General features: G+C 46.1%; 2 protein-coding genes across 4 annotated transcripts in view; both read right to left on the minus strand.

The window, feature by feature from the left end:
- Positions 1–8,365, minus strand: part of MYRFL (myelin regulatory factor like) — a 39,913-nt gene extending 31,548 nt beyond the window's left edge. The window contains exons 1-6 of one of the 2 annotated variants that reach the window (XM_081211940.1): positions 7,996–8,362; positions 6,232–6,325; positions 4,895–4,962; positions 4,510–4,762; positions 3,640–3,728; positions 2,312–2,462 (exon numbers count right to left, since the gene is read on the minus strand). In XM_081211940.1, the coding sequence (XP_081068066.1) occupies positions 2,312–2,462; positions 3,640–3,728; positions 4,510–4,762; positions 4,895–4,962; positions 6,232–6,325; positions 7,996–8,041 (701 nt within the window). In that variant the 5' untranslated portion in view covers positions 8,042–8,362. Of the gene's footprint in view, positions 1–2,311; positions 2,463–3,639; positions 3,729–4,509; positions 4,763–4,894; positions 4,963–6,231; positions 6,326–7,995 lie in introns of both variants that reach the window. The other variant, XM_081211941.1, reaches the window with a different exon arrangement.
- Positions 8,366–11,419: 3,054 nt separating this feature from the next.
- The window catches only part of RAB3IP (RAB3A interacting protein), a 51,239-nt gene continuing 36,125 nt past the window's right edge, over positions 11,420–26,533 (minus strand). For both annotated transcript variants that reach the window (XM_081211966.1, XM_081211967.1), the window contains exons 2-11: positions 24,557–24,832; positions 24,143–24,404; positions 19,052–19,147; positions 18,371–18,448; positions 16,054–16,257; positions 15,182–15,310; positions 14,582–14,694; positions 13,350–13,449; positions 13,172–13,241; positions 11,420–11,855 (exon numbers count right to left, since the gene is read on the minus strand). In XM_081211966.1, coding sequence (XP_081068092.1) covers positions 11,773–11,855; positions 13,172–13,241; positions 13,350–13,449; positions 14,582–14,694; positions 15,182–15,310; positions 16,054–16,257; positions 18,371–18,448; positions 19,052–19,147; positions 24,143–24,404; positions 24,557–24,832 — 1,411 coding nt within the window. In that variant the 3' untranslated portion in view covers positions 11,420–11,772. The remainder of the gene's footprint in view (positions 11,856–13,171; positions 13,242–13,349; positions 13,450–14,581; positions 14,695–15,181; positions 15,311–16,053; positions 16,258–18,370; positions 18,449–19,051; positions 19,148–24,142; positions 24,405–24,556; positions 24,833–26,533) is intronic.

Below are 26,533 nucleotides of genomic sequence, written 5' to 3' on the forward strand. Positions count from 1 at the left end.
GTGCCGCCGATAAGTCCCACCCCAATCTGTGAACCAGCATGGTGAACTCAGTCCAGTACTCACGGACAGATCGGCTTCCCTGCTTGCAAGCCATTAGCTGTCTGCGCACCACTCCCTCCTCAATATCGCTGGAAAACATGAGATCCATTGCACGAAAGAACTTCATGGTGTCCTTTAGGACGTCATTGTGCGTTGCCATCAGGGGTCGAACCCAGTCCCTCGCCCCCCTCTCAAGATGCCCAATCACGAAAGCAACTCGCGATTCCTCGTCAGGGAATTCATCAAACTGCACATTGAGGGCATATTGCATCTCTGTCCTAAAGGCATGGTAGTCCTTGGGGTCCCCCCCAAACTTCTGCACCAATCCTGGTACCTTTCTGGTGAACTGGGTGGCTCTCCCCTTCTTGTCTGCATCCTGAGCCCTTCTCTCCTCCAGCCTAGCCGTCTGCAGCGCCAATTGGATTTCCAACGCTCGGTACCTTTCTTCCAAGCTTGGACCAGCTCCAACCCCTGCTCCTTCGGTTCCGGCTGGGTCGCTCATGATGCCTTCTCCTGCACAGGCAGCGTACAGAGTCTGTCGGAATGCTGTGATGGGATGATTAGCTGCTTGTGCGTAAAATCGTGGTCCCTCTGAGTTTGTGCAACTCCACAAACCTCTGTGTGTGATAGAGCTCCTCAAACATGTCTGCCCTAGTCACTTGTAGATTCCGACAGTGGTTTTTTTCGGAATCGTCTCCAGCATAAGAGCTCCTTAACGGAAACCCGCCTTCTGGACTCACGGCGTGACAGTTTCCGGCGAGGCGTGGGTCTCCCTATGGGAGCTTCAGATACCTCCCCACTGTTCTCGCTGGAAGCGTCTCTGAGCCCTCCCTCCTGCTCGCATTCCCTCAGAGATCCACTCCTCCCCCTGCTGGTTCCTGCTTCGGCTGTTGAGTCTCTTCCTTCCTCCCTGAGCCCCTCCACCACCTGTTCCTCCGATGGCAGTTCCCTGACAAAATGGTTCTAACAATTGTGCATTTCCAAGAAATAAAATAAGGCATTCATAGATATGAAAGACTTTGGACTACTGCACATTTCCAAGAAGTAAAATAATGTATTCATAAAGGAAGACTATATTAAGTTTTAAGCAGTAACACTTAACCATAAGTACATTGACAGTCACTTGATTTCTAACAGGATGCAAGAGCGTCAGAGAGATCCCATGGTGCCTTGTTTTTATGACCCCAGCAAACCCCCGGGTGCTTATTACCCCTGATTAGGTACCCCTGACCATTAGGTCCAGTCGTGGCCGACTCTGGGGTCGCTTTATTGGCCGAGGGAGCTGGCATACAGCTTCTGGGTCATGTGGACAGCATGACTAAGCCGCTTTCTGGCGAACCAAAGCAGCGCACGGAAACGCCATTTACCTTCCTGCCGGAGCGGTACCTATTTATCTACTTGATTTACACAATATTAAAAATGCAGCTCAAGACACCAATCGGTTTCAGGTGAAAAATGTCTCTTATTTTCAAAGAATAAGAAGAGCTGCATTGCTGGATCATACCAGAGGTTCGTTTCGTCCAGCATCCTGCTTTCTGCAGATGCTTCTAGGAAGTCCACAAGGAAGCATGAAGGCAATAGCTCTCCTCATCTGTTCCTCCCCAACAAACAATATTCAGAGGCAGCCTCCATGCTGAATGCCTGGAACTAACAGACGCAGGGTGTCCATGTCGGACATGAGGGCAGAAATTTGAAATGCCATCTTGAAGGTGGCTCACCAAGTGGACACACAGTCAAGGTGAACAGTTTAACAGGGTGAGCCACCAGCTTGGCCTTCCTAATGTCATCTGCATGTCTGACATGGACACCCAGCACCCATTAGTTCCCCTTAATCCTTCCCTCTCCAGCTGTGTGCACTCCCCAAGAGTGCCTCCTGTGTAGCAAGGTCCCAGGTATAATTCTCACCTCTCTTAAGTGGGGCTGGGGGTAACTCCAGTGTTTGAAATCCAGGAGAGCTTCTGCCAGTCAGCAGAAACCGTATGAGCCAGACGGACTGTGTTCTGACTTGGGACAAGGCAACCTACAACCTAACATCCCAGTCATGATGTTTTATTCTGTTTTTAATCTTTTGGGAGCCACCCAGAGTGGCTGTGGAATCCCAGCCAGATGGGTGGGGTATGAATAAATTTATCATCATCATCATCATCAAACCCATTTAAATTTGTAGTTCAAACATCAATTCAGTCTCTTCCTCAAGAGAAGCCTGTGGTGTCTATTTCTTTCCAATCGGAGCATCACAATGAAAAAAGAATGGAATGTGATAAGCACTTACAGCTTTTCATAATTATGGTTGAACAGACTGCTCCAGGGAGATATCCGATATGGTTGCCAGGCGAGGGACGGATAGGATTTTTCAACAGACGCTATGTTCTCCACACCACTGTCATACTCTTGCATGTCAGGAGAAGAATCCTTTACAGTCACTGGAAGGAGATCAGACCGTCAGATGATCTGTCATATTGTTGTTTCTGGGATTCTGCCAGGCTAGAAGAAGCATGCCTTGGCCCTGTATACCCGAAGGAGCATCTCCACCCGCATTGTCCAGCTCTGAGGGCCTTCTGGCAGTTCCCTCACTACGAGACGTGAAGCTACAGGGAGCCAGGCAGAGGGCCTTCTTGGTAGTGGCACCTGCCCTGTGGAATGCGCTCCCTTCAGATGTCAAACAGATAAACTATTTGACTTTTAGAAGACGTCTGAAGGCAGCCCTGCTCAGGGAAGTTTTTAATGGTTCATATTTTATTGTGTTTTTAATATTTTGCTGCGAGCCGCCCAGAGTGGCTGGGGCAACCCAGTCAGATGGGAGGCATATAAACAATAAATGATGGTGATGGCATCTTGAGCCATCGAGACGCTCTTGTACCATCTCTTGCTTGTTGTTCTTGGATAGCAGTTTTACAGGATTAGAATTGCAGAATCTTGGGGCCAAAGAAGATGATACATTGTGTGTGCAATTGCATGCGGAGCGCAGCACCCCCCCTAAACAATTGTGCAAGAACAAGCACTTTTGGCTGTACAACTGAAGTTCCTTTCCCTGTGTACTCCCCACACATTCCTAAAAGATGTCCTGGGTTTCCTCCCAACCCTCCAGAGCAGATTTAGGGAGTGCCAGGGTTTGTGGTGGGAGGAGAGGGAGGGGAAGTTCTGCTGCACAGTCAAAAGTGCTTGCACTAGCAGAACTACTGAACTGAATACCATCCAAGGTGCCCAGGTCTTTCCGTTCAAACAGCAGTGGTGCAGAGGCAGGGGGTGGACTGATTGGCACATTGGATCAATGACAGCTCCCCTCCTGGTGCAAATTCATTGGCATTACACATGAGACATGTGAGTTGCATTGATCTCCAGCCCACAGAACACAGCAAACCAAAAAACAAAATTAAGGAAATAACTAAGTCCAAGCCTCCTCATACAGGTCCCTGAGGAATGTCAGCGATCAGTTTGATAGTAGATAGACAGATCTTGCCTCAAGGCTGGGTGTTTCATGCTTTCCATCTTCCAACCCCACTATTATATTACTTTAAAGTCTCAGGTGTATGGAGGTGGACATATCTGTGCTGAAGGATGATCCCCACCCCTATCCACAAAAGATACATTTCCACTTACTTTGTCCAACATTGCCAGACCATGTTTGACATTCTAAAGGGTCCTCCAACATCTCAGAGTGCTTTCTCTTTTTAGATACCAAGGAAAGACTAGAAGGAACATGAACGTTGATACCGATTGATTAAAATATTAATGCAATGTTTCAAAGAAGGATCATGTGACAAATGCAATCCTAAATTCGACTGAACACAATGTAACTTAGGTAAAGGTAAAGGGACCCCTGACCGTTAGGTCCAGCCGCAACTCTGGAGTTGCAGCGCTCATCTTGCTTTAGTGGCCAAGGGACCTAGTATGTGTCCGCAGACAGCTTCCAGGTCATGTGGCTAGCATGACTAAGCCACTTCTGGCGAACCAGAGCAGCGCACGGAAACACTATTTACCTTCCCGCCAGAGTGGTACCTATTTATCTACTTGCACTTTGACGTGCTTTCAAACTGCTAGGTTGGCAGGAGCAGAGACTGAACAACGGGAGCTCACCCTGTTGCGGGGATTCGAACTGCCGATCTTCTGATCGGCAAGTCCTAGGCTCTGTGGTTTAACCCACAATGCCACCCACGTCCCTTACAATGTAACTTACTTCTGAGTAAAACTTGCACAAGACTGAGCTGTTCAACATTTAAATGCTGCCACCTTGTGGAGAGATTGAAATCTTATTTTGTGCGCCTTAACAACATGAATTTGCTGACAGCAGCTCTTTCTTACAGAAGGAAATGCCTCTAAAATATGACGAGCCTCTAAAAGATGCAGCAGAATTCTTTTCTTTCTTTTTGCAGGTGAAATTTAAATCAGAGTCATTTTTTTCTCCACACTTTTTCTTGCTAACCCATGAGGGGAAAAGCACTGGTTACAGTAATATATATTTTAAATTACCTGGGGTTCTGATAGGGTCTTAAGGCGGAGCCATTTAAAGCATGATTATTTGATGGCATGGAGTTATTCCAGGGAGTTGGCGCATTGCCTGTCTTCAGACTGAAGTCATGGTGTGCACCACACGCTTGTCCGATAGCATTTGTCTTACAAGAAGTCTCAAAAAAGTTGCAAGGGAACTTATTGGTGGGTCCCACGGAAGGGAGAGATGCTGAAGGTCGCAACCCGGTAGGGTATGAAATGTCATAATATGTGACTGTGGAGAGAGAGAGAGAGAGAGAGAGAGAGAGAGAGAGAGAGAAGCATTGCATCATCCGGCGTCACCACTTCAGATGAACACTGAACACCCAATCCAGAATGCCAACCAATCAGGACTCACACAACCAACCTTTGGTCTGTGGTGGAGAGCAGGGCTCCGATCCTGAATCTGGCGGGGAGTCTGGGAGCGTGTTTTGCCTAGAATTGGAGTCGAGAGGGGCAGGGCAAAAAAAAAAAAGCCATTATACAGATAACAAAAATGTATCTTCCAACTTTTATTCTTTTTTTTTTCTCTTTATTTTTCTTCTTCTTTTTTTCTCTTTTGTTCCTTCCTTCATGTATATGTGCTTATTTGAAATATATATTTATTTGCAATATTTTGTAACAATGTTAAATAAACAATAAAATTATAAATTTTTAAAAAAATTATAAATAAAAGAATGTAGTTTCTATGTGTTTACAAAACCCCCCACAAACCTATTTGTTAGCTATGCCAAGGCCATGTGGATAGCTTTTAATGCAGATCTACATGTTACGTGAGCTATTAAAGTCTTGTTCTGTGAGGAGTCCTGATAGGCCCAATAAATGTGTGGGCTAGCCCAACCCCCACGGATGGCATTATAACAAGTACAGTGGTACCTCAGGTTACATATGCTTCAGGTTACAGACTCCGCTAACCCAGAAATAGTGCATCAGGTTAAGAACTTTGCTTCAGGATGAGAACACAAATCGTGCTCTGGCAGCGTGGCGGCAGCAGGAGGCCCCATTAGCTAAAGTGGTGCTTCAGGTTTCAGGTTAAGTACAGACCTCCAGAACGAATTAAGTACTTAACCTGAGGTACCACTGTACTGAAGAGAAACTGTGGTTATTGAGATCTGCAATTGATTCTTGGGAAATTATGATAGCAGCGTTTGTACTCTTTCCTTCTCCTTCCAAAGTGAGTCTGCTATTCTAATGACCGCTGACACTTGTCTTACCACACATTCACATGGAAGAGGAAGCAGCACAATCCAGAACTGATAATATTGCCACCTTCTCGGCATTGGCATGGCTCCATTAAACAGAAGCTTGGGGCACATTTGCTGTTCTCTCCCTCCCATTCCACAGGATATTTCTAAGTATCAATTGAGCCGTTGAAGATATTGGCTCAGGTCCTAAGTTCACAGCGGAAAGTTTCCCATTCCTTGCTTTCCCTTACAACCTCTCCCCGTCCCAAGCCTATTCAGAAGGTATGGGGCTCTCTTGAATGTGGGGTGGAAGACACAGGAGCAGGGATAAAATAAATCTCATTGCTGTTTAGCAGCCATTCATTTGTCATTTGTCCTTGAAAAACCTATTTTGAATAAAGTATGGATCTTCACCCTGTTTCAGGAATGGCACGTCATCCCTGCCATTATTTGTGTGCAATTTTAAGAAATTGGTGGAGGAGGGAAATGATGAGGAAAACAGTGTACTTTTCATACTTACAGGCTTCCAAACGATTCAAAGTCACTGTCTATGAATTCTTCCAGCATCCGTGTATCCACCAATGCATTCTCCAATGCTCTGTGCACATCTTGCCCTTAAGATTAAACATGGAGAATTCGGGCTATGGTTTTCGGCTGAAAAATGCTGCTATATATTCATTTTTTTTCAGTGACCACATAATTCTCCACCCTCATCGTTCAGCCCAGACACTGAGGTCCAGCGCCGAGGGCCTTCTGGCGGTTCCCTCACTGTGAGAAGTGAAGTTACAGGAAACCAGGTAGAGGGCCTTCTTGGTTGTGGTGCCTGCCCTGTGGAACGCCCTCTCGTCAGATGTCAAGGAAATAAACAACTATCCGACTTTTAGGAGACATCTGAAGGCAGCCCTGTTTAGGGAAGTTTTTAAATGTTTGATGTTTTATTCTGTTTTTAATATTCTGTTAGGAGCCGCCCAGAGTGGCTGGGAAACCCAGCAGATGGGCAGGGTATAAATAATAAATTATTATTATTATTATTATTCTGACTTCAAAGATTCCAAGCACAATAGTATCATAATGTCTAGGGTTTTCTGAAAAAGATGACTACGAAGTTCATTCTCTTATCATTGTTCATTTTAATATTTCTAAATGTACAGTCGTACCTTGGCTCCCGAACGCCTTGGAAGTTGAACGTTCCGGCTCCCAAACGATTGAAAACGGGAAGTGAGTGTTCTGATGTTCTAATTTTTTTTGGAAGCTGAATGTCCGGCCCGGCTTTCGCTATTGTTTCCGGCACACCTGCGCAATCGGGAACCGATTGGAAGCCGCACCTTGGTTTCCAAACTTTTCGGAAGTCGAATGGACTTCCGGAATGGATTCTCTTCGACTTCCAGGGTACGTCCATACTAAGATTTTTAAAATTAAAACCCCACACGCATGCAGTGCGGGATAAGATCACAGCTTGAAGCTGCATACAGTATGGTGAACATTCATGTGTGTTAAAACCTCAGGTTCAAATCTCTACTCAGCCATGAAGTTTACTGGATGGGCTCATGCCAGTGATCATCTTTCAACCTAAACTTCCTCACAGGGTTGTTGTGTTGTAGTCATGCATGGCACTAGACCTAGACTACCTGGCACCCACACTACCATTCTTTAGGCACCAGGAAAACACGAAAATATTAGCCATTTTAATGGCTTTATGTCTGCTCTGAGGTCTGTTTACATTTTCTCTGTATTGAGCTACAGTGGTACCTCGTGTTACAGACGCTTCAGGTTACACACTCCGCTAACCCAGAAACAGTACCTTGGGTTAAGAACTTTACTTCAGGATGAGAACAGAAATCGCATGGTGGCAGTGGGAGGCCCCATTAGCTAAAGTGGTACCTCAGGTTAAGAACAATTTCAGGTTAAGAACAAACCTCCAGAACGAATTATTAACCAGAGCTAGCACTGTATTTGATTTTATGCTTCATATACTCTGTAATCCCTGTAGTCCAAATATGAAGTATAATATATAAATATCATAAATGAATCAATCTCAAGTTCCTGGGAGGTAAGGCAGGATATAAATATATTAAAATATGTTCTTTTCTACTCATTCACATGGCCCTACCCACTCAATACATGTGCTCTCTTTGGAAATGAAATTGGGAGAATAGCCCAGCAAAAAGTCAGAGTCGTCTTTTGGTGTATATGAATAAGGAGTTATCAGAAGAGGCAATGAAAATACAACACACTCCCTTAGCGCGGACAAAACCATCTTTTACTTTAGCCGCTGGCCACCTACCTTCAAAGAACTGTTGAAGAGCCTCATTTTCACCCACAACATCCATGGGCAAGTAGGGGGAGGTGGCAGTTTGCACCCCCAAACCACTTTGCGAGCGTTCAGACTTGCTCAGCTAGTTACGGAGAGCTGGCAATTTTTCAGAGGGCTGCCAACATGTCCAAAAAAGATCTCCTTCATTCTTGTCAAAACACACAGTCTACGCGTGCCAGAGAATATCCAGGACTTTTGCAAATGAGCTCCTGGTCAGATTTGAGGGTTTCAGCACCAAATAAAGATCCTGCCACAACTTTAGGACCAAAACATGTACAGTATTTTCCCCTTATGTAATGCTGATCCCAGTAAGAGTTTCCTTCCTTAAGGACCTTTACCCTTTAATTCCCTCGGCTATGCAGCATGTGTGCAATTAAGAAGGCAACAAAGGTTGCTTATCTCTTGCCTGTCCTTCCCCTGCATGTGTTTATGTATAGCTAAGGTAAATGCTATAAATGGAGGCATGATCTGATTTTTTGCTTTTGCTTTTCTTTTTAAAAAGCTAGTCTGAAGATGCAGCGATTTCTTGATGATCAGTCACGGTCCGAGATGGCGCTTGTTACACCACTGTGCTACAATGGTTAGACTGCTGAGCTAGGATCTGGGAGACCCGAGTTCAAGTCTCCACTCAGCAATGAACTTGGCTGGGTGAACTTGGGCCAGTCCCTCTCTCTCCACCTAACCAACAGAGTTTATTGTGAGGGGGAGAAATATGTAAGCGACCTTGATATCCTTGGAGAAAAGTTGGGGTATGAATGTTACGATACATTCATTCATAAATCTGTTTTGTCCCATTTCTGCATTAATCTGATTAAACAACAACAAAATCTGTATAAAAGTTAAAAATGCTCATTTTTATCTCTATATACATTTCCAGACATATTTTATCTTAAAATACAGTTGACATTTGGGTTGTTGTTGTTTTCAAAGCCAACACCTGTATAGCAAAGCAAGTGTAAAACCTGAAGGATAATTATATTCCAGTCTGCATGTTTAAAGTCCAGGGAGTGAAATGCAGAACAAACTTCATTCTTCTCCACCCACAGTTGCACTTCTTATGTACTTTATGTATAGTACCAGAAACCTCCAATATATTTGCCATGTGTGTGACAGACCAACCTGTATTTGGTAAAATAGTTAATGAAGTTTCAGGCAGCTTTAATTCCTGTGCACTTTTTTGCAAAATGAGCATAACTTTTAACTTTGCCATTTACCATGGACAAATTCAATATTTGGAATCCATTCTTACGAATACTAATAGGTCAACGTCTGGTAAAGTACAATAACCACCTTGTAAAATATAGTTTGGGGGTTTTCCCCCCTCCCCCCTTTATTTTCCCTTCTACACATGTCTCACCATGTTTAGTGCACATATAATTATGTACTTTTTGAACTTTCAATAAATATGTTTTTTAAAAAAGAAAAACAAACAAATAAAACTTTGCAATTGTCTTTTTCCATTTTCCCTCATGGCAGGAAAACAGCAAAACTTTTTCTGTTGAGGAAGGGAACTCCAAGGAATCAAGTCCAGCTTACAGCCATGAAACACACCTAGAGGAACCATGGGGAACTGCAAACCAGGGAGCCAAATGCAGCCCTCCTGGCTGCTTCTCTAGCTGGTCCCAGGAACTCTCCCCAGACCACACTCCATACCAGCCCTGTTTTTTACCCTCCTTTTGTCCTGGCAGGAATGTGCCGCCAAAACTCTGGTCCTACTTTTTGCTTACCTAGCTGGAGGACAGAGAAGACTGTACAAATGTTCATATGAACTAGCCTACTATAAGATAGTAAGACTCACATTCATTTCTCTGCCTGCTTTTGCGCCTGGCCCTGCCCACCATTAGCATGCGGCCCCCAAACTCCTTGTTGCTGGCATCTGTCTGTCTCGGGAGACAATGGAGGAGTCCATCTTTGACACCCCGACTTCTTACAGTTATGCTTAATACACTATCATGGGATGGAGTTGTATTCTAGTCCTACTCAAGAGTAGACCCATTAAAATCAGTAACTGTAACTCAGGATCATCCATTTCAATGAGTCTACTCTGAGTAGGGCTTTGGTGATTTTTTTTGTAGATCAACTTGGATGATGGACATTACCAAAAAGGCTTGCCCATCATAAGGATATTTGCAGGGTACCATAAATAAAGATGGAATAGATCTGCAAAATACGCAGATTGCCTGTTTAGTTACACGATCCAAATTGAATGAAAAGCAGCATCTGGCCACTAGCAGCGTGGTTATGTGACTAAGCCTCTGGGGTATTTTAAACACGTTTATGGCCATACCCTGGTAAGTCATATCCCAAAAGCTCAGATGCCATGAAAAGATGGCACAGAAGGCAAGGAAAAATGGTCCTCTAGTATTTGTCAGAGTTATTTTCTTTTTAAAACGCTGAATGGTTGGGATATGTACACTTTGCATTAAGTGCACAAGCATTTTATTTAGGTTCTGGAAGGAAATAGAACTGGTGCGTAAATTGTCACTCCTTGGAAGCTCATATGGGAAAAGGGGTGGAACACAGAATGGCGTAAGATAAGAAAACATACAAGATAAACCAAGAAAGTAAAAGATTCAATACAGAAAAAGAGGTCGGGGGGGGGGTAGGATGACTTGAAGATAGCTGCTGGGAGCCACAAGTGGACAGGGGGGCTGTTGTACCGAGTCCTTGCTTGCAGGCTTCCTATAGGCGTCCGATTGGCTACTGTGAGAACAGGATGTTGGACTAAATGTCCAGAAGGGATTTCTCATGTTCTCCACTCAGAGGTAAAAGGCAAAGGACGTGGGTGGCGCTGTGATTTAAACCACTGAGCCTCTTGAGCTTGCCGATCAGAAGGTTGGCGGTTCAAATCCCCACGATGGAGTGAGTTCCCGTTGCTCTGTCCCAGCTCCTGCCAACCTAGCAGTTTGAAAGCACACCAGTTCAAGTAGATAAATAGGTACTGCTACAGCGGGAAGGTAAATGGCGTTTCCATGCGCTCTGGCTTCCGTCACAGTGGTCCGTTGAACCAGAGGTGGTTTAGTCATGCTGGCCACATGACCTGGAAAGCTGTCTGTGGACCAACGCCGGCTCCCTCGGTCTAAAAGCATGATGAGCGCCGCAACCCCATTGTTGCCTTTGACTAGACTTAACCATCCAGGAGTCCTTTACCTTTACCTTTTTACTCCAGAGGTAAACCCCTATAAAGATATTTCCAACCCCATAGACACCAGGTGGGTAATTTGGGTAGTTTTACTATTTCAAAGCCCTAGTTTTTGGTTGGTATTGCCATATATATTTACCCCAAGCTATTAACACCAAGTTCCCTATAGTAATGGGAATATCTGTGCAGAAACATGCCCCTCACAATTTGCAGAATGCGCACTTCTCCTTTTAAAGTTCGACACCACAGGACTCAAGTTTGAGTTAACTTTTATTAAGTCGAAATCCTACATTATAAACTCTCCAGAACACAAAAATGAACACAATATTTGAACAGCATCAAACCTGCGTTTCTCAACTGTTAAAGTTACAATCGCTATAGTACACCTGAAAATCCTCTTGCCTTCATTTCAAACGAAACAATAATGTCCATCCTTAAATAAAATCATCTTGCTGAACTCCAAGAGTATGTGGCGCAATTTGCACAGGAGGAGAAGCCTTGGACCCTTTTCAAAATAAATATCAATGTTGTGACAAGGATTTTGAACCACTCCGAAGATATGTACATATATGGAAGTGCATGCAAGCACCAGAAAAGTGTAGCAGTTACAGCTCTTCCTTGTAATATCCGAGTTTTGCCAGCGACATCTCTTTCCTCAGCTGCATAACCTCCCAAAACATCTGATCCACTGCACAAGAAAAAAAGAAAAAACCCAAGACATTGTAGTTGCAGCTAGACTGGTTGTAAAAAGGGAAATGGAAGCATGTGTTTACTATGGTGAACCGTTGGTGTAAGAAAGCTTTGTTCTTAGGCGTCTCAGAAAAATTAACTCATTATCTTAAGGCTCAACCAGTGGGCTTTGCTGCCACTTGGAGGACTTTTGCCATACACATAAACAAACATATGAAGCTACCTATCCCAGTGAAGCATGACTTTATTGGGCAACACCTCTGACATCTGACTTTGTTAGACTGTGTGGTCCAAATCATGCCCCCTTTCACCCAACCCTACTTAGCAACATTCTCTTTTTTTCATTTGCTGTCTTATGGCTCCCTCTCTGCTTTGTACTTACCTTGGTTTTCCACGAAGTGATTGTTTTCGTTTTTCCTTTACAGTGGTACCTCGGGTTACATACGTTTCAGGTTACATACGCTTCAGGTTACAGACTCCGCTAACCCAGAAATATTACCTCAGGTTAAGAACTTTGCTTCAGGATGAGAACAGAAATCGCACAGTGGCGGTGTGGTGGAAGCGGGAGGCCCCATTAGCTAAAGTGGTACCTCAGGTTAAGAACAGTTTCAGGTTAAGTACGGACCTCCGGAACGAATTAAGTACTTAACCCGAGGTACCACTGTAGTATGTTTAGCGTTATTTTAGTAAGATTTACTAGTGCTGCTTTCCTTTTAAAGTTTTAACAAAAGGTAAAACAAAGAAAACAGACATGTTGGGGAAACGCGTTTCGTTAAAAGCTCCCAGCTTTGCATACTTATCTACTTTTGTATACTTTCATGTTATTCCGTCCCTTTTACAGAATGCAAACTGGTTGCAGAAGTCGTATGAGTCAGACAAAGACGTTCCAAAACATTAACAAACTAACATTAAGTATCATCCACTGCGCCAGGAACAGGGGCTTTTTTCTTTTCTTTTCTTTTTTGAACAGATTCCGTTCGACCTTCAAGGTACGACTGCATATGGTATATGCATAGCCCTAGAGGTTGAAAAGCAGGGATGGGGAAGCTCTGGTCCTTTCTGATGTCGTATGACTCCAACTCCCATCAGCTCAGTCAATGTTGATGGAATGATGGGAGTTGTAGTCCCAAACATCTAGAAGGCAATGTTTTGGGAAAGGCTGCTGTAGAAGTCTTTGCTCAGTTAATGGAGACTCAAGTAGGCAATCTTTAGGGTCAGAAAAGTCTCAACTACAGATAGACACAGAGCCTTCCTACAGTAAGTTCACCAGTAAGTAATTTTTGGTATTTGCATTAGACATAGATCTTTACTTACCATCTTGCTGCTTCACAAGCCCCTGTTGTATATACCGAATGTACGTGAAGAAGTTACATACAGATGTAATCTGCACAAGAGAGACGCAAGAGTTATAATTTAATATACTTAATTGTGCGCATTACACAACTGTCTGCTCCATGAGCAGAGTCAAAGCACAGGGAACCCCAATACTTACCCTATATCTACAGAAAGGAGAAATATAGTAATAGTTGCTTGAGTCCCCCAACTTGATTCTATGCTTGCATGTTTTACTTTGTCCGCTTAGAGCACATTTCCTGTATGGATGGAACGGAAAAGAAGTTTGTTTGTTGTTGTTTTGAAACCTATCTAAACTACATGAAAACTGAGTTCTGGTATAGTTGCATACAATTAAACAAGAAATCTGCAATCTGATTTTACACCATGATTTTCAGACACCACTTGACATCATGAACAATAGTTGTGCACAGTGGTCATGCAGCTTTCATGCTCTCTTCCTCAATCGTGCTCATTGAGTCCCAAAATCTCCTTGAGAGAACATCCACCATAAATTCTCGGTCACTTAATGTGCCTCAGGTGGACAGCAGAGGTAAGGATATCCAGTAAGCCACTCTCAACTGTGGACTATATTGCTAGCTATCAAAGTCAAGACACAACAAATATTTAAAGACAACTGAAAGGACTGTGCTTATGACTACTTTCAGCTATTATGTGGCAATATAAATAAGCACTTGAAGTATTTACAGAGAGAGAGAAAACTATGTTATGCTAACTTTATAGTACACTGTCAAGTTGCGAGAATCACACTAATAAAGCCCAGGTCCCTTCCAATTCCATGATTCTATGGCAATGACATGGCAATGTTTACATTATACCAAAATGAATCAGGTTTGAGTGATCAGTTCCAAAATTTAAGTGCAGATTGAAGTCATTTCTGTCAAAAAGGGCCACAGCTGGCGAACCAACTGTTGCTGGAAAAAGGGACTCCTAGCCACCAGGGCCACTTGAGCCTCCAAGACAGGTGAGGAGCACCCCCAAAGTACAGACCTGCTCCTTCCTAAGGAGAGCAACCCCACCCAGGCACAGCTGCCTCCCCAACTCCTGAGCCTGAGAACTCAGAATACATAACACCAACTTTCCTCAAAGGAACTCAGGATAAGGCCTGCCCCACTGTTCACACAGCAGCTGCCATTTATGTTACTATGCCTGAATGCACATGCACATTGTGATTCTTTGGCACAAAACAGCTCACATGGAAAAGAAACTCAGATGGAAAAGAAACCCTATGGCCCTTTTCTGCAGCACCCTATGACATTTCTGGCCTTTAGCAAACCTATGCCAGTCATTTATAGGCAGGCAGGCGGATATTGTTTTGAAATAGCATCTTAATGTCTCTTGCACGATCCGATTCCACCAGTTTGAACATACTTTGGTCCTCCACATTCAACCGCAGAAGCTTTCACAAATCGAACAGGTTGCAAGCCAACTGGTTCAATGCTTAAGGTATTGTTTTCCACAGCTTCCAAGACGGCAGATGCCAGCTGAAAATGGAGCACGGAGTTTAGATCTGTTGAAATTTCCTAAAGAAATTAAATATACAGCATGCTACCCTGAAAAAACTGCACACTTAGGCTGGATCTAGGCACATCAAAAACGTGTTTCGGAAAACACGCTGTAAACTTCATAATGGGAAATCCCGTTGATGAAAGACGGGACATTACAGCGCCATCTGGTGCCACAGTGTTATAACCCATATAAAATACTTTTTCCTTACTAAGGTAGCTGAACCCTGAGTCTCTGGGACAGCAAGCAACCGGATGCCTGTGAAAAACCCGCAAAGCAGGTCTCTAGCAATTGGCATTCAGAAGCATTCTGCTCTGACCAAAGAGGCAGAAAATAGCAGCCATCATTGTTAGTGGCCATTGATAGCTACAAATTTGTCCAACCCACTTCTGAAAGCCATCCAAGCTGGTAGCCATCACCACCTCCTAAGGAAGCGAGTTCCTGTATATGGTTCCAAAACGTTACCTCACTTTTTGAGAAGGTCAAACACGGAAAGATATCTTCCTGGTAGATTTTATCCAGGAAAGGGCATGCCCTGTCCATAGTGGGATCATCCTTCCAGGATCTGAATTCGTTATACAGAGCTAAGTCAGCCTATCATTAAAAAAAACAAAATGAAAAAAGAATCCAAAATTCATAGTAAAGTCATATATTGCAGATGACACCCACACCACCTTGAATACAGAATCTACATGACTATACAAACAGTGATAAGAACCCCTAAGTTCCACTAATTTACACATATCTAACATGGGTAGATTACACCCTAATACCACAGCTATAGGCGTCAAGTTGCACAAAGGTTATATTTCCCTCCCTGTTCAATCACTAACTAGGGCATTGGTTACCTGCCAACGTCTGCCTTTGTTTCTTAACCTCAGCTCGTGCTCTTGAGACTAACTCACATAAGGGTGCAGGTATTTTAAATTTGCACGCCTTATTTTATTTGAGTGCACAAAGGAAATATGGAACACCTGATATAAGCCAGTTTTATGAAGTTCACAACGATAAGAAATATTCTCTTTGCGGGTCATTCTAAAGACCTGTTTAACGGGGTAAGGGAGCTGAATTTAAAAAACAATTGAATCAAAAGACAGTGCTCAAAGGCAATCTTTTAGGCAAAATGTACACATCTTTTTTGAGGGGAAACAGAGTGATCTGGCCACAGCTAGGCAGCCGAATTAACAAACTGTTCTTTGGAAGAGAAATGCAAATGCTTCGTTCCATTGCCTCAATGGATGGTACTGCCTTATGGCAGCTTCCAAGTGCCATTGTTTTCTACCAGTTCATTGCAGGTGTTTTGATGCAGACCTACAATACAGACAAACGTGAAATACCTCTTTGCAGTCTTTCACAATTGGCTGCATCATGGCGACATCCTGGTTGCTGACACCCATCGCACTGCTCGTACTCTTGTTCCTCGCATGGCCTTTTTTGAAGGGTGTCTTTCCGCTAGATTGAAGCTCTTTCGTGGGCGACGTTGGCGAAGTGGACAGCACTAATGTTTTCAGGGCTGCTACTTCGGCCTGAAGGACATCAATCTGAACACGTATGAAAGAAAAGGAGAGACCAAATAATTGATTGGAAAGCAAGCAAAAGCTGCTTCTACTACAGTCACTCATTTGTGACAAAATCCTTCATGGAATAAAGTATTTTGTAGCCAAAATGACCTGAAGTAACCAAGGGACCTAGCCCTGGAGACCTAGGATTTCACTCGCCAGTAAGACGCCAGAAGAAAGCTTATCCATTCAGAACTCTGCATTAGCAGACTTCGTATATTTGAATTAGTTTGGGGTTTGCTTTTGGATAATTCGACAAGAACACTCTGGGGCATTTCTGAATATGAGTAACTTGTGCGATGCCTTACTAGCAGAGTTGAAGGTGAAATCTCAGCAATGGACTAGCTACAGAGGTTAGGGGTCACAAGGTAAGTGACCTTTAACAGCAACGCTGCATGGCCACAGCTATCAGTGTCATTCTCTGCCCTTTCACCTGCTTGAAAGATCTGTTTTGTTAAAAACCAGGAGAAAGGAAGACACCTGTGTGCCCCAGAGTCACAACATAAAGTCATTTTCACAAAAGCAAGAGAGCAACCGACTTTATATCCTCTTGTTCAAAAGATCTTTCAGTTTACCATTCATGGTCATTCTTGCATTTCCCTCACATTGCCATACAGTGGAAACAGACTAAACACGAAAGTCCACTGGGGAGGAAATTATTCATCTCTAAGTACGCTACAAATGGAGTCCATCACCTCAGCTCACTGTTGAACTAGAAAAACAGAACTCTGGTGACTGAAGGGGCAAGGAATGTTCCAGCTGAAGTTTGTAACATACTGCAGAATAGTTACAAAGGGAAATAATGACACAACTCCAAGTGGGTAGTGTAAATTAGACCTCTGGCAAGAACTAGCTCATATATTTGTTCAATTTGTCGTACAAATATTTCTAAAGGTTACATAAATGAGAATCACTGAGGCCAAACAATCACCAAATAGTGTTGGATGGAGACAGAGCTTGACACCACCAGCTCACAATTACTAACGTCATTTTCTACTGGATATCTAATCCCCCTCTGGAAATTACTAAAAAAAATATATTACAAAATGTCACAGCATTTTCCTTGTGGCAAAGAATTCAATATACAGTGGAACTTCGGGTTACATACCGTCCTCCTTACGAACACTTTGGGTAATGAGCTCCGCTAACCTGGAAGTAGATGTTCCTTGTTGTGGACTTTGCCCAGGATGCAAGCAGAAGTCGTGTGCCGGTGGCGAGCCAGCAGCAGAAAACCCCATTAGCGAAAGCACACCTCATGTTAAGAACGGTTTCAGGTTAAGAACGGACCTCCAGAATGAATTAAGTTTGTAACCAGAGGTACCACTGTATAAGCTTTCCTCAAGCTAGAGTGACTCAGCCTTCCCACTTGGGGCAGAATTTGCTGATCTAGAGGGCTCTATATGGAAAATATTTTTCTTTCATATTCTCCCCTTCCCACCCCCATTTGCCTCTGAAAGTCTTTTTGCCCAATTCCTGTAATTTCTTCCCCTGTTCTTCTTTCACACTCAGCTTGTACTTTGTATTCCTCCCTCCCTTCAAGTTTCCCTCCCCCTCCGCCTCCTCCTCCTCTGTTGTCCTTTCACGTTCACTTCTTCCTAACTGCAACAGCTTTCCGCTATTATCAATTTTCCTTTATATTCCCAATTTTATTTTTATTTATAATATTAACCTTTCACCTCACTTTCTAATTGCCTTCAGCATGCCCTCTGGCCCTTTATCTTTAGAAAGGAAACTTTCCTTCCTGTGTCATCCAAAACATCTGTCTCCTGCCTACTTTTACTCAGCACAAGTTGCTGGTACTGGCACTGGGTCCAACCACAAAGCTAAGGCACAACAAGGATGTACAAGGCAGGCTCTGGTACCAAGGCCCACCTGAAACTAGCCCAAAGCCCACTTGTAGGTCCCAACCCACCTTAGTCTGTTTTTACACATCTAACCTCCTCGTTTGACTCCACTAGTGGGGTTTTTTTAACACCTAGAGTTCAAAGGTCAGTTGGCAACTTGAGGAGGCTGTTTTGTGAGTGAAAAGCTGGGGAAAGGAATGCATACGCACAAAAACAAATCCCTCTGGGTCACAGGGATATCATTTACTCACTTTTCCTTGTGCTTCTTTCAGTTGTTTTTCAGCTGTCGCCTGCTTTATGTTTGCTTCCCTCACCATTTTGTGTGCTTCCTACAAGAACAAACATTTGCATGGTATATAAACACTTTTGCATGGGTTTTCCTGCCACATGAAAACAGTAAGCTATTAAATGTGGCTCTTTTTTGTCTTTATAAAGAATAGATAGCAGGGATAAGATTTTGAAGTCACCCAATCACACAGCTGCTTTTCACATTGCTTTTGAAAGTCTCAAGTGACAGACAGGCAAATCGCCCATACCTTAAAGATAAGCGACGGAAAGTGCTGGAAACAATGTTTGAGTCCGAGGTCCAATCAGGAGAGACAGCTACTTTGCGGTTTGATTGCCATTCAAAAGGCAACAATATAGCTATTCCACCCAGGGAACCCGCCATTTATTTGGAGAAGCATGGCTTGGACAATTTTGACTACACAACCACATTTACAGGCATGAGCACACACACCCTGGTGAATCTGCTGTCAGTCACCCCAACTGGTGAAGAAATTTGCTTCATTTTTAGTAGATGAGCTCACAAGAATAAACTACTTCCCAAACTTCCCATTTTTGAAGGTGGGATGGGGGAAGACATTCAAGCACATCCTGAAATGGCAACCTCAATCCGAAGCGTGTTATCACAGAAAAGTATCCAAACAAACCTCAAAGAGGCTGGCAGTAAGTTCTTCCAATTCCTGTCCGAGTTGGTCGCGCACTTTAGAAAGCCTCTCGCATTCTTCATCTTTCAGTTTCAGCTCCTAAGAAAAAGAAATGGGTGACTTTGAGAGTTATAATTTATGACTTTTCCAACCCTGGGCAGAAGAGAGATGTTTGGACCAAACCAGACACGATATAGCAGCCATGTGCCTTTTACTCACGTGTCTGCTTTCTTCAGGTGTAAAGGGCAGTGGCGTTACATGAAATGGAATATGCAGGCAAGAATGGGAGACTGAGTTCCTTTCTGCTCTTTTCTCCTGATGGTGGTCTCATACCAGAAGCAAGTTGTGCTGGAGACAAAAGTGCTTGAAGCAATGGGGCACAGCAAGGAAAGAGAGGAGAAGCTATCACTGTCCTTCTGCTCTTGTGCTCTACATTTTCAAAAGAAACAGGGTCCACAGCTTCTTATGGGTTGCCTTGTTGCCCCTTGCTTGTCTTTTGCTGGAACAGAAACCTTGCTCCATACAAGCTCTTCATGGGAATTGCTACTGGTGCATAGCCAGTAGTTTCAGCTTGATGATATACTTTCAGGCAAAGTAGGAATCGCAGCAAAACAACCCTTGCCTCTCCCCCCAAAGACATCAAGAATGAACCAAAATGGAAACAATCCCTTCACCTTTTCATCTGCCAGTGTTAGTAAGTATACAGCACTAGGGGGCAGCCAATATTTAGAAGACATTCGTGACAAGCTCACACAGAACAGAAAACAAAGAGTTATATCTCCAGGAGGGTAACAGGATACTTTCGGGATGATGGATAAGATTTGCAAAGGTTTGCAAAGCTCACTCACAAGCAACTCGGCAAAATTGCAAAGTAGCAAAGGGTTTCATTTTGAAGGCAAGGCGAGCTGAAAAGGCAGTTCCAAGGCCCGTTCCTTAGAAAGAGCCCTGTTTACGTGAATAGGGCTACTCTGGACTAAGCAGCTTGAAGATTGGGAGGTGAGAAGTCTTGGCTTAAAGCAATGCTGACCTGGCCAAAACAAGAAAACAGAAACCAAGCAGAAGGATAATTCCTTCTCTTTCATGACATCAATGCCTACATTGTACAGCATCTCCACAGGCTATGGCCATATGTGATTTATATGAGTGAAGGGAAAACCCAAGACTTGCATCACTTTTCCAACGAAAATCAGTCAACCGAAGTTCATTTTATAGATACAGAACTGAAGCCCTGAGATGTACGGATGAAGGACAATATACACATTTAACAACATCAACATCCTCACCATCAGGATACTGAAGTGAAAATAATATTCATTTTAAAAGAGATTGAATGATTAAGCTTGGCTAAATAAGCCTATGTGATTAGCAAGAAAATTGGGGGGGGGGGACGACTTTTAACAGCACGTTCTTAGAGGCCTGTTAGAAAATAAGAAAAAGAGTAATGATAGCTTTAGCAAAATGCCCTTTTGGCTATTCATAACTACCGTATTTTTCGCCCCATAAGACGCACTTTTTCCCCTCCAAAAATGAAGGGGAAATGTGCCTGCGTCTTATGGGGCGAATGCAGGCTTTCGCTGAAGCCTGGAGAGCGAGGGGGGTCGGTGCGCACCGACCCCTCTCGCTCTCCAGGCTTCAGGAAGCTCTGCGCAACCCTCGGGAGACCGGCTCCGAGGGTTGTGCAGAGCTGCCTGCAATCCCGGGTCTACGCCGCCATCCCGAGCGGTGCGCTAAGTCCTGCCCCGCTCGGGATGGCGGCACAGAGCTGCCTGCCCTCGCGGGACTGCAGGCGGGTCTACGCCGCCATCCCGAGCGATGCGCTAAGTCCTGCCCCGCTCGGGATGGCGGCACAGAGCTGCCTGCCCTCGCGGGACTGCAGGCGGGTCTACGCCGCCATCCCGAGCGATGCGCTAAGTCCTGCCCCGCTCGGGATGGCGGCACAGAGCTGCCTGCCGTCGCGGGACTGCAGGCGGGTCTACACCGCCATCCCGAGCGGTGCGCTAAGTCCCGCCCCGCTCGGGATGGCGGCACAGAGCTGCCTGCCGTCGCGGGACTGCAGGCGGGTCTACGCCGCCATCCCGAGCGGTGCGCTAAGTCCTGCCCCGCTCGGGATGGCGGCACAGAGCTGCCTGCCGTCGCGGGACTGCAGGCGGGTCTACGCCGCCATCCCGAGCGGTGCGCTAAGTCCTGCCCCGCTCGGGATGGCGGCACAGAGCTGCCTGCCCTCGCGGGACTGCAGCCGGGTCTACGCCGCCATCCCGAGCGATGCGCTAAGTCCTGCCCCGCTCGGGATGGCGGCACAGAGCTGCCTGCCCTCGCGGGACTGCAGGCGGGTCTACGCCGCCATCCCGAGCGATGCGCTAAGTCCTGCCCCGCTCGGGATGGCGGCACAGAGCTGCCTGCCCTCGCGGGACTGCAGGCGGGTCTACGCCGCCATCCCGAGCGATGCGCTAAGTCCTGCCCCGCTCGGGATGGCGGCACAGAGCTGCCTGCCGTCGCGGGACTGCAGGCGGGTCTACGCCGCCATCCCGAGCGGTGCGCTAAGTCCCGCCCCGCTCGGGATGGCGGCACAGAGCTGCCTGCCGTCGCGGGACTGCAGGCGGGTCTACGCCGCCATCCCGAGCGGTGCGCTAAGTCCCGCCCCGCTCGGGATGGCGGCACAGAGCTGCCTGCCCTCGCGGGACTGCAGGCGGGTCTACGCCGCCATCCCGAGCGATGCGCTAAGTCCCGCCCCGCTCGGGATGGCGGCACAGAGCTGCCTGCCCTCGCGGGACTGCAGGCGGGTCTACGCCGCCATCCCGAGCGATGCGCTAAGTCCTGCCCCGCTCGGGATGGCGGCACAGAGCTGCCTGCCCTCGCGGGACTGCAGGCGGGTCTACGCCGCCATCCCGAGCGATGCGCTAAGTCCTGCCCCGCTCGGGATGGCGGCACAGAGCTGCCTGCCCTCGCGGGACTGCAGGCGGGTCTACGCCGCCATCCCGAGCGATGCGCTAAGTCCTGCCCCGCTCGGGATGGCGGCACAGAGCTGCCTGCCCTCGCGGGACTGCAGGCGGGTCTACGCCGCCATCCCGAGCGATGCGCTAAGTCCTGCCCCGCTCGGGATGGCGGCACAGAGCTGCCTGCCCTCGCGGGACTGCAGGCGGGTCTACGCCGCCATCCCGAGCGATGCGCTAAGTCCTGCCCCGCTCGGGATGGCGGCACAGAGCTGCCTGCCGTCGGGGGACTGCAGGCGGGTCTACGCCGCCATCCCGAGCGGTGCGCTAAGTCCCGCCCCGCTCGGGATGGCGGCACAGAGCTGCCTGCCGTCGCGGGACTGCAGGCGGGTCTACGCCGCCATCCTGAGCGGTGCGCTAAGTCCTGCCCCGCTCGGGATGGCGGCACAGAGCTGCCTGCCTTCGCGGGACTGCAGGCGGGTCTACGCCGCCATCCCGAGCGGTGCGCTAAGTCCCGCCCCGCTCGGGATGGCGGCACAGAGCTGCCTGCCGTCGCGGGACTGCAGGCGGGTCTACGCCGCCATCCTGAGCGGTGCGCTAAGTCCTGCCCCGCTCGGGATGGCGGCACAGAGCTGCCTGCTCTCCCAGGACTGCAGGCGGGTCTACGCCGCCATCCCGAGCGGTGCGCTAAGTCCTGCCCCGCTCGGGATGGCGGCACAGAGCTGCCTGCCTTCGCGGGACTGCAGGCGGGTCTACGCCGCCATCCCGAGCGGTGCGCTAAGTCCTGCCCCGCTCGGGATGGCGGCACAGAGCTGCCTGCCTTCGCGGGACTGCAGGCGGGTCTACGCCGCCATCCCGAGCGGTGCGCTAAGTCCTGCCCCGCTCGGGATGGCGGCACAGAGCTGCCTGCCTTCGCGGGACTGCAGGCGGGTCTACGCCGCCATCCCGAGCGGTGCGCTAAGTCCTGCCCCGCTCGGGATGGCGGCACAGAGCTGCCTGCCCTCCCGGGACTGCAGGCGGGTCTACGCCGCCATCCCGAGCGGTGCGCTAAGTCCTGCCCCGCTCGGGATGGCGGGGCAGAGCTGCCTGCCCTCCCGGGACTGGTGCACTTCTCCCCATCGCCAGCCCCACAAGCTCGGGGGACAGCGGGGAGGCAGAGCGTGCCTTCCCTCTGTTCCCCGACCTGGTTCTTCCAGCCCCGCACCTGGGGGGGGGAAATAAATTTTTTTTCTTTATTTCCCCCCCAAAAAACTAGGTGCGTCTTATGGGCCGGAGCGTCTTATGGGGCGCAAAATACGGTATGTATTTTAACACTTAAAGTATGCTGTACCTGAAGGATAGTACTGTTAGAACCTGTATAAATCACTGAATTGACAAATATTTGTAGTTTAAATTGCTTTACTATTCATAGGGAGGGGGTACAGGGCAATGAAACACTCTCCCTTGAACGACTGAAATTCATACTGACAATTTATCTCACAACCTTTGAAATTCCATCAAACGTTGCCCATGCAGCTTGAAGCCAGTCTTCATCATCACAGAGATATGCCACTGTCATCCATGCACTTTCCACACTAAATTACTGCAATGAACTTTATGGGGTCATATTACACCTATCTTACACCGATTTTACAGCATCTCTGTTACTTACTAGACTCTTTCCAGGCCCTGTTAAAGGTACTTTAACATAAAGCCTTAAGTGGGTCCAGGTCATGGAAAGTCTTCTATAAGAAGTCCTAACTCTCCCCCACCATATACACATGTTTTGTTCAGATGCAAGATTAGATTCTGCAATCAACCCAATGAGAGGCTATTCCATATAGGCCTTGTTATTTGCCTCCTTTTCAGAGACAATCAATCACATTTTTATTCTTCTGGAATGTTAGAGTGCAAAACCTCTTGATCAAGACTGAAATTTGAAGATCTGTCTGCTTCTATTTTAAATCTTTTACCCTTGGGGTGCCTTCCAACTGATTTTACAAGTTTTATTTTTATTAAGTGCCTCGTGAACAATTTTCAATATACCAATGACGTTAAGAGAATAAATAAAGGAAGTCTGGAAGTTTGCACAAACTCCAAGATTTTCAGGATGCTGAATTCTGCGCTCAACAGTAAACTGCACTTACACAGAACTGAAAAAACATACCATATACATTAATCTTACCCTCTGAGCTTTAGCAAGTTCCTCTTTTAATCTTTCATAGCCCTTTTCTCTGACTTCCAAAACCGATGGGCTCCGTAGGCGAGACAGACTGTCTGTGCTCAGTCCCAAAACATCATCACTTCCTTCAGAGGAGTCCGTTATGGTTGCTCCCTGCAAAAATTCTCTCTCGGCATTGCTACTTGCCTTTCTGGAATTATCATATTTGGACGAAGCACCTTGGAGTCCCGAGGTAGAACAAGGAATGGTTTCTGTAACATTGATGCTGAAAGAAAAAGGCATACATATTTTAGCAAGGTATACTGCTGCACATAAAGGATTATTATTAAAAAACAAAACACAGACGAACACATACACCAGAAAGCGACTTACAACAGAGCTTGCTTAGATCATCAAGAGAAGATTTTCACAACCAACCTGATACCTGATGCTTCTGCACAATTGAGGTGCCTAGGAGATGAATAGACGGGTTGTGTAGGAAGATCAGAGACGTTCAGGGCAGTCGGCTGAATTGGCGTGGAGCACACAGCTGAGGCATGAAGCCGGTAGATGACCGTGGGTGAGGTAGTTTGTTCAGAAGCACTAGATTCATACACTCCTAGAAGATCTGGAGTGGTGGGCGAGGCTAGATTCACTTCATGAAAACCTTCCAGGGTGTCGTTGGCCATAATAAAAGATTCATCATACGAAGTCCTAAAATGAGAATAATTTTTTGAATTATTACACTACATCAGCTGTATTGCTTGTTTACCTGAGATGACCCTTAGGAAACGGAGAGGCAAACAGTGTGGCCAGATATGGCGACATTGGATGACAGCTAAGTCATACTTAGTAGTTCCATTGACATAAATCTCTTAAGCCATTGGGTGGTACCCAACTAAACAATTCCACTAGTGCAAGTGCTTTTAGCAACAGAATCCCCTCCCAGCACAACCCCTAAATCTGCTCTAGAGCACTGTTTCCCAAACTTGGGTCTCCAGCTGTTTTTGGACTACAAGTCCCATCATCCCTCACCAATGGTCTTGCTAGCTAGGGATGATGGGAGTTGTGGTCCCAAAAAACAGCTGGAGACCTAATGTATCGGTGTGGGGAATCAGCATGGGGCAGGGGCTGAAGCAATGCAGATGGGAAACCCAGCTTCACATTCCCATTCAGATGTAAAGTCTAATGGTGCCTCCCTTTCAAGGGTACTATGATGTTATGCTGCTGCTCTGAGATGCTTAGAAAAAGGAGAGGATAACAACACATATAGGATACCATGGGATGATGGTAGGTTTAAACCAAAAATAGGAGAACCGCTGAATGATAGCTATGAGCTTTCAGATAATTTTATGCAGGACAAATGGAGAAAGCTCCAACTATGGAAAAGATGTGTTTGCCGGGGTGTGTGGGTGGGAGGAAAGAGATTCTGCTGCTTACTAACATGAAGGTAAAAGCTTAATATCTATTTCAGTCATTTAATCCTTTTTTTTCCACAAGTATATTGCAGCTTAGTTCTATTCAAAATGTTATTTTTGCTCCTATTGCATACTGCGCGCAGACGTGGCGTGCGATAAATTGCTACCCTGACAACTGTACTCCAGCTTTTGACTGTCGAAGAAAATAACCCAAGAAACAGCCACACAAAAGAAACACTGTAATTTTCTGTGGAATGCGGCTTCATCTCCCAACTGCCAAAGTGTTCTGCCAAGAAACCCCCCACTAAGTCTGCGCAGTAAACAGGGACTTCCTGGTATTCCTACTGGTTTTCTAGAGGCACACACTCTGTCCAGTCTCCCTCCCATCTCATCTCAAATGGTTGCTTTGTAAGGAAGAAGAAAGCCTGAATATACAGCTTGCACAAACTTGCATAATATCTCCTTTTAAAAACGTAGTCTTCTACGGTTGTGCTTAACTAAACGCTCAGTTTCTATACGACAGTAATAAAACTTAAGCCAGGCATCCCCAGCCTTCGGCCCTCCAGATGTTTTGGACTACAGTTCCCATCATCCTTCACCAATGGTCCTGTTAGCTAGGGATCATGGGAGTTGTAGGCCAAAGCATCTGGAGGGCCGCAGGTTGGGGATGCCTGACTTAAGCACACAAGGAGAAAAGTGTAGCTACACTTTCAGTTCTTGCCTACAGTGGATACGGTGCTCTCCTTTTTTCTTACAGCCTACATAAATGAGAATTAAAGCTTCTTTTAATGTTCACAGGCACACAAATTACTTTTTGTAACCAAGTCTGAACCTTGTGGTTTTCTATATTGCCTACCCGAAAAGACCAATTTCCATGGATCACAAGTCAAATATACAGAACTGATATAAGCTGGAAACTGCAGGACAATTCCTCACCCTGAAAGTATGGTTGGCAAGGCAAAACTACTGCAAACCCAACAGCTCAGAAATCACTATG

The sequence above is a fragment of the Podarcis bocagei genome, assembly GCF_964188305.1.
Source record: "Podarcis bocagei genome assembly, chromosome: 10".
Lineage (NCBI taxonomy): Eukaryota > Metazoa > Chordata > Lepidosauria > Squamata > Lacertidae > Podarcis > Podarcis bocagei.